The sequence below is a fragment of the Zalophus californianus genome, chromosome 3 (assembly GCF_009762305.2).
Source record: "Zalophus californianus isolate mZalCal1 chromosome 3, mZalCal1.pri.v2, whole genome shotgun sequence".
NCBI classification, from domain to species: domain Eukaryota; kingdom Metazoa; phylum Chordata; class Mammalia; order Carnivora; family Otariidae; genus Zalophus; species Zalophus californianus.
Genome location: NC_045597.1, coordinates 187,605,544 through 187,621,739, shown reverse-complemented (window position 1 = coordinate 187,621,739; position 16,196 = coordinate 187,605,544). Strand labels below are relative to the sequence as shown.

Genomic DNA, 16,196 nt, shown 5'->3' with positions numbered 1-16,196 from the left:
TAACGGAGTTGCTCCAAGCTCCTCTAGAATGACAGGGCCACGACTTATTCATTCTTGTGGTCACAAAGATTTCCCCTGGAGATTTAGCTTATTTCCTTTTCTCCGTTTCACTCCAAACCCAGTCAACCCGCTTCCTTCTATGTGTCCACATTTTGTTTGCCAGTCTGTCTTTAGCATGCTTGGGGAAACTTTCCTTTCCGTTCGATTCCACACATCTTACAGTTCCACAGATTCCCTCAGGCATCCAAGGCATAGGATACCTGGCCTCCTGGGGTCTGTGTCCCATTTTTCCTGGAGGACCCAGGAAACCATGGCACGCTTATACAGGTAACCGCCACACATAGGTCAGGCAGACTCCCACCACCCTGACTGGGCATCTATTTTCACGTAAACTAGTGGGTCAAGAACTGCTTTAAAAATCTAATGAAAGCCCCGGGTCCTCTTCTTTGAAATATTTATGCACCAAATTTTGCAGTAAGTTCCACAAGGTTCCTGGACACTCTGCCAACCCCAAGCCCATATGTCCTTGCTCTAAACAGAGCTTTGTTTCTCTCTCTGATTATAGTGCTGAGTGCCGAACAGAGGCCACTTTTAATCCTCAGGAGTTCTTAAAATTTATTACCTGTAACTTGGCAAAATCAGAAGTCTACCACTCCTTACCAAAGCTTGAGAACAAGACACATTGGCTGCACTATCTCAGTTAGTTTGAGCTAACTTTTCCCTAATGGGCACCTCTACTCCTCTAGCTTGTTTCCTTCTCAGTCAATGATGGGCAGCCTTCTTACCAGCACACATGCACAACACCAAGTCAGATCATGGTATGGATGAGAAGTTTCCTAGAGCGCTCTCACCTTACTTGAGCACCCCCTCCCCTTCATGCCTGCATCCTAGGAAATCTGCACCAACCTTCTTTCTGAATATACAAAGGCCTGAAATGGAAGCTCTGAAGAGCCATCAAAAACTTTCTGGCCCAGTGACTACGGCCTCACTTAGCAGAACCCACCCTGCTTTAACACAATCCAGTGATTGTGGGAATCATCCCTGCTAGGCAGATTTAAAAAATTCTTAGGGTAGGGGCGCCTGGGTGGCACAGTCGGTTGAGCGTCTAACTCTTGGCTTCAGCTCAGATCATGATCTCGGGATGGAGACTGAACCCTGGGTCGGGCCCCATCCTCAGCGCCAGGTCTGTTTGAGATTCTCTCCTTCTCCCTCCTCCTGCCCCTCCCCTGCGCACGCGCGTGCTCGCTCTCTCTCAATAAATAAAATTAAAAAGAAAAAATCCTAGGCCAGGAAAACGTGGGGAGGCAGCAGAGAAGCAAGGAGCCCATCACTGCAGACAGGGCAGCAGGAAAGCAAAGACCCAAATGGGAGTGGGGGTGAGGTTCCCAGGGGCAGCACGCCTTACGGTACGGGAGGAAGGTTTCTCTCTGGATGGAACACCTCATCAATCTCCAATTTGGAAACTGTCTTCACATCAACGCCCTGTCCATAACCAGGGCCAGTGGCAGAAGACAAAAGGACAAAGAGTTTTTCATGGAAAAAGTAAAAAAGCCACAAGGAGCTTCATAAACAAAATCCTTCAGAAAGAAGATCATGTCCTTCTTTCCTTTGCTTAATCACGGGATTCGGGTCACTCCCTTTCTGCAGGCGGCAAGTTTCCCGCATATGCTCTAGGACATGACTGTTTAAACACTGGATGAAATGCCGTGCCAACACGCACTGAACGCATACGGCCGAAAGCAACCTGGTTAGAAAGGAGCGAACAGTGCATACCTCGAGACCTCCTTTCTGGTCCCAGGTAAGCCAGGAAATGGCACAATACTTGAGAGCACCTGGCCCCATCGGGGTGCAGAGCGCTTCCACACCTACTACCTTTTAGAATTTCTTCCACACATCTGGCGGGAGTGCACCGATCAGCCCATTTTACAGGTGAGAAAATAGGCTGGCGGTTTGTGAAAAGTCACACAAGCTCCTAAGTGGCGGCCAAGACTGGATCCGTGTCTAAATATGTAAGATTCAAAATTCAGTGTCATGTGTGTTATACCTCAGCTGAATATACTGTATTTCAGCTGAGACAGACAGTGAGGTAAAGGAAACAAAGTATGCCTCAAATACATATCAACTTTCTCTAACTTACAGATACAAAATTGTGAGGAAACATATCCTTTGGAAATTGTCCATTTCCACCCAACTGTATTTTAAAATTTATTTTGAAAAAAAGGTCAGTGCCTCCCTGTAGGAAAGACATCTCTGATTCAAAAACCTGCAAATGAGGTTAATTTGTAATTTTAAGGGATTCAATGCAAAATCACTCCTGTAGCAGCTCTGGGCTTCTGCATGTGAAATATTTGGTTCAAAAAACTTATCAGGAAGAAACATTTTCCTGACCGGAACAAGAGCAGGCTGTCCGGGGTGGCCAGGGTGGGGGTGGGGCAGACTTCTGCTTCTCACACCTATGAACATGACGCACCCATGGGGTGGGAGGGGGGTGGGGGGGAGCACAGCACGAGGTGAGAGAAGTCAAAGGTGCCAAGGATACTTCTGAAGAGGAACTGGGCAGAAAGAGGAGGGGCTCCAAGACAGCTGGGAGGGGCAGAGAGCGACCTGTCTGGTAGAAGGTGCTAGTGACTGCAGTGGGCACAGGCAGCAGGGTGGGTGGTAGCTACCTGAGGAGCAAGCAGGGGTCTCCTCTGCTAGGCCCACTGTGACTGGGTGAAGCCCAGGTCACTTCTTAAAGAATGAAGAAGGCCAAGGTAGGATTAAAGAGTAAATAAGAGATGGAAGCCAGGTCTTTTCCTACTGTGTGGAGAGGCTCTGAAGCTGCTCTGGGCCCACCAGCGACCTTTGCCAACGGTGGGGAGGAGGGAGCTTGGGCAGCAGAGGGCTGTGAGTTTGCCAGCCTGTTTTAGTTTAGAGGGCAGACTGTTTATGGGTTAGGCCTTTCTGGCAGATATATTTTATAGAAAACAAGCCTGAGTAAACTGTGCCCTCGTGTCCTGTCTCAAGCCACCTGCTATCAGCCTAGTCTGCTGACCCCAGACTGTAATTGGGCCCCTTCCCATCCTGATCGGGAGGCAGCTGTCTAGACTTCTAAGCCTAAGAGGAGGGAGACAAGGAAATTTCCTCAAGGGTTTGCCTCACAAACCTAGGCAATGGCAGGAACGTGAGAAGGGCTTGAAGACCCGGATGTGGTTAGGAGATAAGAATTCCATTCCTATGACACGTTGACGGCACCACACCTGAGCAGTCCTTGAAAAGGGTTCTCTTTACCTCAGACAGTTGCAGGAGGCTGGGAGGCCTAAGGGTGGTGTGGAAGGAAGCTGGAGGTGGAGGGAGAGGGAAGAAAGTGTAGGAGAGCAAGGGAGGGAGGCTTCTGAAGACTGGGTTCAGACAGACCCGGGAAATACAAAATAACAAACTTCTGAGGTTCATTCATTCAGCTCCAGCCTTTCAACAAGACCAACCTGGCGCAGTTCTCAAAAACAGAGGTCCTTTAAAGACACCTACCATAGTGACCCGTTGTATTGTTTACTAACCCTTGGGCCCAAATCTTTAAATTTTTTTTAATAGATTTTTTTTAAATTTTTAAAATATTTTATTTATTTATTTTACGGAGAGAGAGAGAGAGAGAGAGAGAGAGAGAGCACAAGCAGGGGGAGCAGCAGACAGAGGGAGAGGGAGAAGCAGGCCCTCTGCCGAGCAAGGAGCCCAATGTGGGGCTTGATCCCAGGACCCTGGGATCATGACCTGAGCCGAAGGCAGATGCTTAACCGACTGAGCCACCCAGGCACCCCCCAAATCTTTAGATTTAACTCAAATACACTATTAATAACATCAAAATGCAGGAGACAAGCTGATTAAAAATAATTTTTAGTTCTTTGCATGGCAGCTTTATAAATGATAAATGTCTTTTCTGGTTTTGTTTTTTATTTCTTGAAAATATTTTGTTTTGTATTCTTACTTTAGTCCCAAGGATTCACAGCAAAGCCTGTGCTCACAATTTAGTCTGCTGTTACCCTGAAGTGACCTTAGGTAAGCCTCTAATTGCCCGATGCCTTCATTAGCAAACTGGGACACGAGAGGCCCCGAGAACACAGCAGAGTTTTTCCAAAGGCTCCTTTGGTCTTGGGTTGTTCCTACAGGCCTGACATAAAACAATTCTGCCCCTGCCTCCACTAAGGACTAAAGATGGATGTTCGGGAACTTCTCTATTATTCTCAGAATCAGCCTTGGAAGCTATTGTCTCTCACTGGGAGCTAGTGGGGCAAGATTTCCACTGCAGGGTCTAAGGATGAAACACAAAACCCAACAATGTGTTTCTTCACCAGCAACTGAAGCCCCAGGTGACATGACACTGTGCGTGAGCCCCAGCTCCGCGGGCTTGCTGCAGACGCCATGATGGCCCAGGATGCGCACGCCATTTTCTGTTTCAAGTTTCACAGGATTCCCGCAGGTGGCAGCTGGGGCAGCAGTGGCAGGATGAGCGTGGGGAGCGGTGGGGGCGAGAGCCTGTGGAGGGGTCCGCGTGGGTAAGCGGGTGGCGCGGCTTTGCCAACGACGTGAGTCATGTGAAGCCCTCCTCAGCTCCCAGGACACCGCTCAGGAGTGCTAGGAAGGCTGCTGCAGATAGAAATGTCTCACCCAGGGGAACACCCGTCCAATTAAGCAGAATAAATAAACAAAGGACTGTGAAAACAGGTATGCAATTCACTTTATGAAATCATTTTTGAGCATATGTGGCACTGTGCTGTGTGGGGAGATTACCAAATTAGGAGTGGGCTCTGTTTACAAGGATGTTTAAGATCTAGAAGGACAATAGATCTGTGCACAAATGGCTCTCAAGGGCAGGGGACAGGCGTTGCAGGGGTGAAGAGATGGGAGAATGGATTCTGAGGGGAGGTGGGGGTTCTCCCATCTGAGCACCTTCCCAGACTTCCCAGGGGTCCCCACTCTTCACTCCCTCTGGGCTGGGAGTGCTAGGGGTCCTCTCCTCTTACTGAGGGCTAATCCCTGACCTGAGGTTTGGGTCCTGAGTCTCCCAGTCCTTTGTGACCTGGCTCCAAAAATCTGTTCCTTCTTTCCTCATTTTCAACATCTCTTTTTCTATTTGCCTTCCCCTATAGCCTACAAACATATTCCAATATCTCTTATCTGGTTATTAAAACAGGAGAAAAAAAATCTCAAAGTGATTCTCACTCTTCTCTCACTACAGTGGTAATATGCATTACCTATCTATACCATATATATATACACCTATAAATGCACCATCAGGAGATAACTACTGTTTCTATTTGGTGCATATTTAATTCCTGTATCTTCAATACCTTGTGTCATGTCCAAACAGAGCAACTATTCAGTGAGTCTTTACCAAATGAATGAATGAAGGACTAATAATGGTTTTGTGGAAGAAGTGGCATTTTAGATGGATCTCAGAGGTAAGCAGGATTGGTACTGGTAGAGATGAGGGGAAGGACATGCTAGGAAGAGGGGAAAGCAGATGCAATGTCTCAGGAGTGTGGCAATTTTTAGGCCAAAAGAACCCTTCAGTGGCAAGAGTAGAGGCAAAGGGAGGATGGGCAGCACACGGTCACAAAATGGGGAAGAGTTGGTGGAGGTCTATGCACATCATGCTCATGAGACTGGACTTCTGGGAGTAATCCTAACCTACCACCATGCTGTGAGAGCATGCTGAGCAACAGAGTGATGGGACCAGATTCACCTTCTGGAAGGTCATCTAACAGCACTGGGGAAATGGAATGGAGGGTCATGAAGAGAGTCTGCCAACATCCTAAGGGAGGAAGGCAAGGACTGGGCAGGGCGGCGACTGTGGGAACAGAAGAGAGAGGACCGATCAGAGCCAGCTGGCGAAGGGAGAGCCGTGCGCACTCAGAATGGACGTGGCTGGTGTGAAGCAAGCTGGAGACTGAGCGACCGAGTGGCTCAGAGGACGCCGACTCCATTACAGGACCTAGACAACACAAGCCTTAAACCCAGGCTGCAATGGGCGCATGTTTTACTGCATGAAGAGAAGGGAAGGGATGAGGGAAGGCGGAGAGGGACTGTCACTCTCTGAAGGGGGCTTCAGCAGATCCAGTAGTTGGTCCCTCTGGTTCCCAGGGAGAAATGAAAGTCACCTGAGGAAATGGTGGATCTTGAGGGAAGAGGAGTGCAAGGCACAGTGGAAGCCTAGGGCCACGAATAAACGTTATTCAGCGATGTAAGTAGTAAATAAAAGGATTCCCAAGTAGCAGCCTAACTGGTAGACACCACAGTGCTCCCACGATGTCCACAGTTCCCAATGGGTGCATCAGATGGGGCCTGGACAGATTTTTCTAGAACTACCGGGAATGGGCAGAGACCTGATGCCCGCTCTCTCATGGCAGTTTGGGAAGTGTGATTCTCTCAACTGCAGTCAGGTCATGGAAGCTGGGGTGGGGAGCGGCTACCTAGTGGAGAGGTCAGTTTTATAATAAGAGCCAGCTTTTCCCATGTGAGCAAAGATGCTCCAGGAAATGAGAAGAGACTCTAGTCCCAAGATGACTTTGTAGTCCATGCATTTCTAACAGAGAAGACAGGGAGAAAGTAACAGGAAAAAAAATCCCATTGTAAAGACTTTTTAGATTTTATTCTGAATGAGAGACTGCAGAGTTTCTGAAAAGGAGAGACACGACCTAATGTCTGACTCAGAAGACTCACTCTGACTGCTGTGTAGACGAGATGAAGTGGGGCAGCCGAGGCGAGGAGGACAGTTAGGAGGCCGCTGCGGTCCAGGTGGGGATGGCAGCTTGGCCCCAGGTGACAAGGCTTGCAGCGGTAAAGAAGGGGGGGCAGATTCGGGAGGCAGTTAGAAGGCAAAGCTGAGGTGATTTATTGGTAGACTAGATGTGAGGGGTGAGAGAAAGACCGAAGTCAATAATGACCTTCTGGGTTTTGGCCAGCATAAATGGCTGAAATGAGGTTGCCCTTGATTGAAGTTGAAATAAGCAACTTCTGGCGCACACTCCTGCAGCCCGGCTGAGCCAGATGGCACATGGCAGAGACGCTGTGGGAGATGCAAGCTGTGGATTGCTACTGTCATTGTGAGACCCTTCCTTTCTTATTCTGCCCTTTGACCCTGAGGTTTCACGGTTCTAAGGTCTAAGAACTCAGTAATCAAGCCTAATTATTGCTTATGACCTCTTTAAAGCATAACATTGGTGTTTTTACAAAGGTAACTTCAAATGAAGCTGTCGTCTGATGAGTGGGGCACACAGGACGTGGTGTCTGTTTGCAGGGCCTTAGTGCCGAGTGACACAGAAGTGCTGGAGGTGTTCGGGAGATCACGAGGTCACTGGTCTCACATGGTTAAAGTGGTTTTGTGGTATGAGTTGGAGCTTACAAAGCACAAGATGTCACTGGGTTTGTTTTCTCTCACGACAATATAAACGTCAAAATCAGAGAACAAGGCTCTCACCACCAATATGTGAGAAATGTGCCAAAAAAAGACCCTTCAGAGTTTATTGACCTCAAAATCTGGGCACTGGCTTAATGAAAGCATAGACGACCAGGATTTTTCAAGCGGCTCTTCTAAAAAAATCTAGTGGGTGTTCGAAGAAAGTTGGAATGGCCTTTCTATAGCTGGTCATGCCTGCTCCAGAAAGTAAGCCAATCTAGTAGACTAAGGAAAAATGCACAACCTTCTCCACTTCAACTCCAGGTGAGGCTGGTGGCCATGTAGAAGCAGCAGCATGCTGCTGGTGGCCCTACTCTGGCTCCTTCTAAGGCCATTACCCTCAAGCCGCCAACACCACATACAAATCCAGCCTCAGGCTCTGGCCACTCTCCTCCTCATTTACTCGGGTTCTTGATGCGGGGCCACCTTCCACCTCAATGGCCTCCTCCGGCTCCCTGACCCTCCCACCTGCTCCCTGCACCCGCTGCCTCCCTCCCCACTTAATTCACACTTTCCTTGCCAGGGTCTTGAACAAGCCCCACCCCCTGGACATGAGTCTGGCGTCTGACATCTCATTTCATGCATCTTGACTGTAAGGGGTACTCATGCGAAACTACATCTCAGGACAACCAACCAACCGGGCCCACCGACCGTGTGGTCTCTTGGTCTGTGCAGGGTGTGGCCAGTGGGTCTTGCTCCCTGACGGTCCCTAGCCCAAATCTTTGAACTTCCTCTTTGGCTTGGTTTGGTGGAGGCTTGATTTGGTGCCCTCCTGGACCCCATGCCTACTTCACACCTGCTCTCCAGCCCCTCACATGCCAGAAGGCTTGCTCACTAGACACTGCCTCCAACAGAAACCTTAAAGACCAATGGAGTTCTCAGAGTTCGCCTCTTTTGAGTGCTTCTTTTATGACCCTCACATTTAGTAGCTCATTAGATCAGGCAGCTTTTTATTTCTTGGGTTTGATGCTGGCAGGCATAATTCAGATTCAAAGTTCTTTTCTGTTGACTCAAGTCAGTTTTCTTCTATGGGCTTTTCTTTTCTATTTCAACTTTTGCAAAAATAAGCATTTATAAAAATATAAAACTAATACATGTTTTCAAAAAACATTAGAAAATACAAAACAAGTAGAAAAAATTACTCAGACTCTTACTACCCAAATACAACCACTATTGGCATTCTATTTTATTTCCTTCTGGTCTTCTTCCATTCATTTCTTTTTCTCTACGCATGTTCCCACCCCTACCAGAATATGATTGCTGGCATACTGTCTTCACAATTCCTTGTGTATCTCAGATCATATTTGCTTCTTGACTCAAAAAGCAACTTATCAGATATTTAGGAGTGGTAAAAACCAAACGTAACGTGTGTAACTTGTTTTGCTTCCAGTTCCGACGAATCAGTTGGAGACAATCGGTGGAATGTAATTATGGACTGGGTTGTGGACGAACCAAGGCATCAGTATTAATTGTTAGGTGTGCTAAGAGTATTGTTGTTATGTAAGAAAATGTCCAAATTTTTAAGTCACATATCAAAATATGAGTGAAATGACATGATGTCTCTGGTTTGTTTTAAAATACTTTAGAGAGAGAAAAGGTTGCCAGTAGTGAATCTGGGAGACAGGGATGGTGGGTTTATTGTGCTATTTTCTTTACCTTCATGCATATCTGAAATTTTTCAAAGTAAAAATTGAAACGTTAAAGTATCCATAGTTCAAGCAGACAAACAGTATTCAAGGCTTGTTATGAAAACCAGCAGCCGTCTGTCTCTTTCCTCTCCAAGGGTAACTTCATTCACCTCTTCCAGAAGGTTATGTTGCTGTTTACTTCCATCTTTCTATACAGCCTGCTTGATGACTACCTCTGGTTTTTCAATTTTAGGCGTTATTCACAACTTTTCACTACAGAAGAAGAGAATTTATTTTTCTTTCCACATGCACTCCCTTCCCCCAACCAAACCCACATAACCATTCCAGGCCCTCAAACTCCCAATGGTTACATCATCACTATCAGAATTAACTATCATGGTTACACACATGCTAAGTGTGACTGTTCTTTCCTACACTTTTTTATTTTCACTAGAATTAATAACTCTCTTGTCTTCATTTGCTTAGTTTTTCTGTATTCTATGTACATGGATCCACCCCAAACCTTCCACCAACTGTCTAAAACAGTGGTTCTTAAAGAACGGTCTGTGGCCTCCCGGGGGTTCCTGAGACCCTTTCAGGGACCTACGAGGTCAATGCTATTTTCATAATAATACTACGGCATTCTTTGTCCTTTTCCACGTGCTGACATTTACCCTCGCAGAACAGAAGCACTGGTGGGGCAAAGTGCAACCGCCTTGGCATGAATCAGGCAACAGCAAAACCGCATCAGGGGCCGGGGTACTCTCTACCATCTCGCTCACAGCAACAAAAAAGCTAGCTCGCTTCAGAATGTTCTTGATGACGCAGTAAAAGTTTTTAGTTTTATTATGTCTCAATCCTTGAGTCCTTGTCTTCTTCACTTATGCTGCTTGCTGAAGTATGATGATTGTCTTGAGGAAAAGCATTTATGTAACTTTGAGCTGTAAGCTAAACTGCTTTTTTTTTTTTTTTTTTTTTTTTACAGAACACTATTTTTACTTTGGCACTTCGAGGAAAACAACTGACATTATTTATTGCCCATGATAAATATGAGCTTTCACAAAAATCAGAATTTTGGAAACCTTGTATCTGACACATGACACGTGTTTCCTTATACTTAAAGACTTGTCTAAGATCAGCAGTGATATTTACCAATGTGATTTTTTGATATCATATAATGAAAAATGTTTACATTTAGAAGATCAGCATGATGAGCCAATATTTTCTAAATGATGTAAACTTCCTAAGTGCATGATAAAAAAAAAAATCACTGCATGCATGGGTAAAAGATCCATTTAAAGTAAAAGACAGATTTTACTGTAACCCAGTAAAAAAAAAAAAAGTTCAGTTGATATTGTCTTAGTCTATTAGGGCCTGCCTTAACAACATACCCCAGTCAGGGGGGCTTAAACAACAGACACCGATTTCTCACAGTTCTAGAGGCTGGGAAGGCCAGTTTGGTTCCTGGTGAGAGAGGCTCTCTTCCTGGCTCGCAGGAAGATCACCTTCCCACTGTGTCCTCACATGGCAGGAAGAGAGAGCAAGCTCTCTGGTCTCTTCTCATAAAGACATTCATTCTGTCAGATCAAGGCCCCACCCTTATGAACTCATTTAACCTTAAGTATCTCCCTATAGGCTCTACCTCCAAATACACACTGGGGGCATTAGAGCTTTAACAAATGAATTTTGGGGGTACAGAATTTAGTCTGTAGCATATACAGTCTCAGACTCTAGACTGGAACTAATTTGTAAGAAACTGCCAAGTCCTGGTGTAGTACAAGGACAAATATCCACAATTATCTGAAAAAGCGATTAAAATATACCTTTCTTTCCCAAGGACGTATCTGTCTGAAGCTGGATTTTCTTCACATACATAATTCAAACAAAATAACTTATCCTAGCAGATTGAATATAGAAGCATATATGATAACCTGGTTTAATGTCTTTAGTACAGATGTGAAAAAGATTTACGAAAATATAAAACAAGCTTTTCTCCTAAATTTTAGAATATGTAATTATTTTTCATAGAGTGTTATTTATATTAACATAATGGATTGGGCTTATTAATATTACTTTAATTTAAATAAGTAAATGCTTAAAGTTTTTATTGGTTTTAATTTGTAATAGGATAAACAGTGAATTCACATGAACAAAAGCACTTTGAAGTCATCAAAGATTTTTTTAGTGTAACAAGTCCTGGGACTAGAAAGTTCTATAACTGCTGGTCTAAATCATTTCTCAAGAAATTCAGACACATAGGGGCGCCTGGGTGGCTCAGTTGGTTAAGCGACTGCCTTCAGCTCGGGTGATGATCCTGGAGTCCCGGGATCGACTCCCACATCGGGCTTCCTGCTCAGCGGGGAGTCTGCTTCTCCCTCTGACCCTCTTCCCTCTCGTGCTTTCTATCTCTCATTCTCTCTCTCAAATAAATAAATAAAATCTTTAAAAAAAAAAAGAAATTCAGACACATAGATGTTTTAACCATTTCATTTTCTTAAAGACATCTCTCCTAGAGCCTTCTGACCTGCTGCAATCTGGATCGACTATTTTCTATACCTTCGTAGGACTGGTGCCCTACGGGCTTTCTTCACCATCATCTACAGGTGTCAGCCAATTATGGCCCATGGGTCAAACCCAGCCCGCAACCTATTTCTCTTTTTAATTTAAATTTAAATTCAGTTTAATGAACATATAGTGTACTATTAGTTTCAGAGGTAGAGTTTAGTGATTCATCAGTTGTACAGAACACCCAATGCTCATTCCATCACGTGCCCTCCTTAATGCCCATCACCTAGTGACAGCCACCTATTTTTAAGTAAACTTTTACTGGTACACAGGCATGCTCTTTCATTTATGTATTATCTGCTTTTGCACCACAACAGCAGAGTTGAGTAGTTGTGACAGGGACTAAATGGCCTAAAAGTTAAAAAAAAAAGGTGCTATTCTTTACAGAAAAAGTTTCCCAATCTATGATTGAGGTGATTCTTTCACTGCTTTCCTTGGTTTATTAGCTCCCTGAATCTTAGGTCTTCCTCCTTCCTGATTTACTCTTTCATTTTGGTGAAGCACATCTTCTGGTAGCTTCCTCAGAAAGGATATAGGAGCGGTACATTTTTTTTTTTTTAGGCCTTGCATGTCTGAAAATGTCCTTTCCTACCCACACATTTTATTGAGAGCTTAGCGGGGTACAGAATTTTAGCACAGAAATCAGTCTTTTGGGAACCAGGAAGCTTTGTTTCATTGCCATCTAGCTTCTAGGGTTATAATAGAAAAATAGTCTGAAGGTATTCTGAGTCCTGATATACTGTATGTGATTTTCTTTTTTTTTTTCCTTCTTAGAAGCCGAGAGGATCTTTCCTTTGCCCTCGGTGCTCTGAAGTTTTACGACGTTGTGGCCTGGAGACGATGCATAGCCACCACGGTGCCGGGGCACTGGGTTCTTTCACTCTGGAGAGTCACATCCTCCGGTAAAGGGACATTTCCTTGAATTATGTTGTTGCTCACCTCTTCCCCCTCTATCTCAAATGTCCTGTCTTTCTGGAATGTTCACTGGGCAGATACTGGATATCCTGGACTAGTTCTCTACTTTTCTGATCTGTTCTGTATCTTTCTGGGACAATTCCTCAACTCTATCTTGAGTCTTCATTTCTTCTATCATGTTTTAAATTTTCATGGGCTCTTCCTTCCCGCTCCCCAACCCCATTTCTTTTGTAAAGTGTCTAGATCTTATGATATAATTTCTTAAAAAAAAATTCTCATGGGATATAAATGACAGTTCCTTTTCCCTGTATAGTCTGTTTTGCCTTAGTTGCTTTTTCCTGTTTGTTTGGTTTTTCTATTTCTTGGCAGAGGCTTTGGTCTCGTCTCTCTCTTTTTTTACATTTTATTTATTTAATTGAGAGATAGAGAGAGCACGAGTGAGGGGGAGGGGCAGAGGGAGAGCAGACTCCCCGCTGAGCCGGGAGCCCGATGCGGGGCTCGATCCCAAGACCCTGGGATCATGACCTGAGCTGAAGGCAGACACTTCATCAACTGAGCCACCCAGGTGCCCCCCTCTCTCTCTTTTTTTAAGTAATTTCTTCACCCAATGTGGGGCTTGAACTTATGACCCCCAAGATCAAGAATCGCATGTTCCACTGACTGAGCCAGCCAGGTAACCCTCAGTTGGCTCTTTAATCATGAAAGTGAAATACTAAAATGCTGATTTTTAGTGAAATCCTTCAAAGCTCTGCTTGTGTTGGTGGAGCTTCCTGCCTCTAGGCTTTCTTGCAGGGAGACGCAGCTGGGCTATTGGTGAGGAAGTCCCCAAAGTTCTGATCTTTAAATCACTTCACACTCAGATTCCTCAAAAAAAAAAAGAGTTTCTCATCTCCTGACTTGAGGGTATAAGGCTTGGCAACCAGAATTCTGGGTTTGTTTGGAAAAGAAAGCTGGGATTTTCAACACTCAGGATGCCGGCACTCACTCAACCCGTCCCAAGGGACCGCGACCATCAGTTGTGTTCGGAGTCCTCTAGTTCAGACATTCTTCACTTTATCCAGTCCATGGAATAAATTTCTGGTGTTCTTCCAACTTATGGGAGGGGCGATCTTTCTAAACAAATTTTCAACCAATACAGTCAGTTTCCTCTTCACCCACCCTCCCCCACTTTGTGGAGTTACCTGGTGCCATCGATTTCTGAATTTCTTTAGGGTTCTGCTATGTAAAATTGGGTTGTTGCTTGGATTTCTCCATCGCTGGCTCAGGATTCAGCTTTCTCAGGACTGCTAAGTCAGTTACCACTCATCCATCTGCTTCCAGCTTCCAAAGTTTTGTTGCTGTTGTCTGCTCTCCCATTCTCTTTGTCCTTGTGGGTTTAGGTCTTTAAAAAAAAATCTCTTTGCTGTTGTTTTAGTGAGGTTTTGGGAGGGAATGAAAGTAAATGTGGGTATTTGATCCTCCATCTTTATTTGGAACCTCTTTATAATTCAATATCTTCTTTTTACTTCCATTTAATATCACAGCATAAACATTTCCTATGTTCTCACATGGTCTCTGTCACAGCTTTAGTATCTGCATCACATTCTACGGAATGCCGCATCTTACTTCACTGTTGCCTTCTTTTTGCATGTTTAGGGTTGTTTCTGCTTGTGGGGAGGAGACTAGTTTTTCCTGGAGTTATGTTCCATTTATCTGTCTTGTTTAGGCCCTGTCTTTAGGGAATGCCTGCTGACATTCTTCTCCTTTCTGTTCTTAATCCAGTGGGTCTTGATTATGGCATTATCTTGTGCCAATTTAATTCATCTTCAAACTACCAGGTCACCTGCACAATGCTGGGGCACTAATCTTCCTAAAATGTCACCTCTCTCAGGACACTGCGGAGGAACGCTAACACCCAGAATTCATTTGTGACTGGCATTTGAGGCTGCTTCCAGTTTGATTCCACCCCGCCTACCCAAACTCACAACCCTTTCCCTAGATGTCCTCTCAGGATGTTCCTCCTGCCACTGCCAAGCCACATTCGCCTTCACGTCCATCTTATACCCCTGCACTAAGCCTCCCCACTTGACTTTGCTTTACACAATTTCTCCCTTCACCCGATAAAAGATAAGAAACAAAAAACTTGTTTCTAATTGCTTAGGGTCAGTCTGACAGCTTCTAAATGGACTGACAGCTCTTCAGAGGCAGGGGGCTCTTTTCTGTTCTTCCCTGTGGTAGCTGCCCCTACAGTGGCCCTCATCCTCCTACCACGGGACTCCAGCTTGGCCCCAGGCACACAGTGAGTGCTTAACGGGGACTCACTGAATGAAACGGTCATGGGTGTAAGCTGTTACCTTGCCCTCAGGGGTTAGCGTCCAGATCACAGAGAAGGTCAGCTTGTCGGTCAAGGGATGGAGGCTGCACAGCTCCTCGCACAGCAGCCTGGGAAGCATGGGGATGACCTGCAAACAGAGAAGTGGCCTGTGAGCACCTTCCTACGACCTGCAGGAGTTTACCGCAGGCTTGGGAGCAGCCCAAAGGGTAGAGTTTTGGTGAACAGCTTGAGCTTCCGGAGCAAGCTGAAGATGGAGGCAGCTTTTTTCCCCGAAGACTGCAGAAAGACCAGGCTATCTGGTACTTTTTCCAAGAGCTTCTAGAGAAATAGGAATGTGAATTGGAAAGGTGAGAAGAATTGGTAACAGGGAAAAAATACATCACAGCAATGAAAAACGACTTTTTACTCTACACTAAGACCAAAGCTCTAGAGTCAAGAATGACTTGTACTTTTGGGTATAACTATTCCAGTCGAACTATATACTTAAGAACCCAATGTCTTGTACTTAAGTCTTTAATTCAAGCTAATTTGTGTGTGTGGGGTAAGACAAGGGTCCAGTTTCATTCTTTGCATGTGGCTGTCAGTTTTCCCAACACGACTTATTGAAGAGACCGTCCTTTCCCTAGGGACTGTCAAAGATTAGTTGGTCATATACACACGGGGTTATTTTGAGCTGTCTATTCTGTTCTATCGGTTTGTGTGTCTGTTTTTATGTCGGTACCATACTGCTTTGATTATTACAGCTTTGTAATATAGTTTGAAATCAAAAGTATGGCGCCTCCAGTTTTGTCTTCTATCTCCAGATAGCTTTAGCTGGTCAGGACTAGCTTTTGTGGTTCCATATATGAATTTTAGGATAGATTTTTCTATTTTTGTGAAAAATGCTATTGGAATTTTGATAGAGATTACACTGACTCTGTAGATAACTTTGGGTAGTATGGGCATTTTAACAATACTAATTCTTGCAATCCAAGAACACAGGGTGTCTATCTTTACACTTATTTGTGCCTTTGTCAATTTCTTTCATCGATGTCTTATAGTTTTCAGTGTACAGGTCTTTCACCCCTTGGTTAAATGTATTCCTAAGTATTTTATTGTTTTTGGTGCTAGTATAAGTGGGATTGCTTTCTTAGTTTCTAAATCATCTCAGATCTGTTAGAATGGTTATTACCAAAAAGACAAGAAATAAAAAATGTTGGTGAGGATGTGAAGAAGAGAGAAAACACTTGTACAATGTTAGGGGGACTGTAAATTGGTGTAGCCATAATGGAAAATAGTAGAGAGGTCCCTCAAAAAATTAAAAATAGAATTACCATTTGATCCAGCAATTCTGCTTCTGGGT

At 44.7% G+C, this 16,196-nt stretch overlaps 1 protein-coding gene across 7 annotated transcripts in view; it reads right to left on the bottom strand.

Annotated features, from left to right (window-relative positions):
- The window catches only part of DIS3L2 (DIS3 like 3'-5' exoribonuclease 2), a 437,114-nt gene that overhangs the window by 83,077 nt on the left and 337,841 nt on the right, over positions 1 to 16,196 (bottom strand). For 6 of the 7 annotated variants that reach the window (XR_003519033.2, XM_027588750.2, XM_027588752.2 and 3 more), the window contains exon 12: positions 14,874 to 14,981. The exons of the other annotated variant lie outside the window; for it this stretch is intronic. Coding sequence is in view for 5 of the 6 variants with exons in the window: in XM_027588750.2 (XP_027444551.1) it covers positions 14,874 to 14,981 (108 nt within the window). In the remaining variant the exon portion in view is untranslated. The remainder of the gene's footprint in view (positions 1 to 14,873; positions 14,982 to 16,196) is intronic. 7 annotated transcript variants of the gene reach the window in all.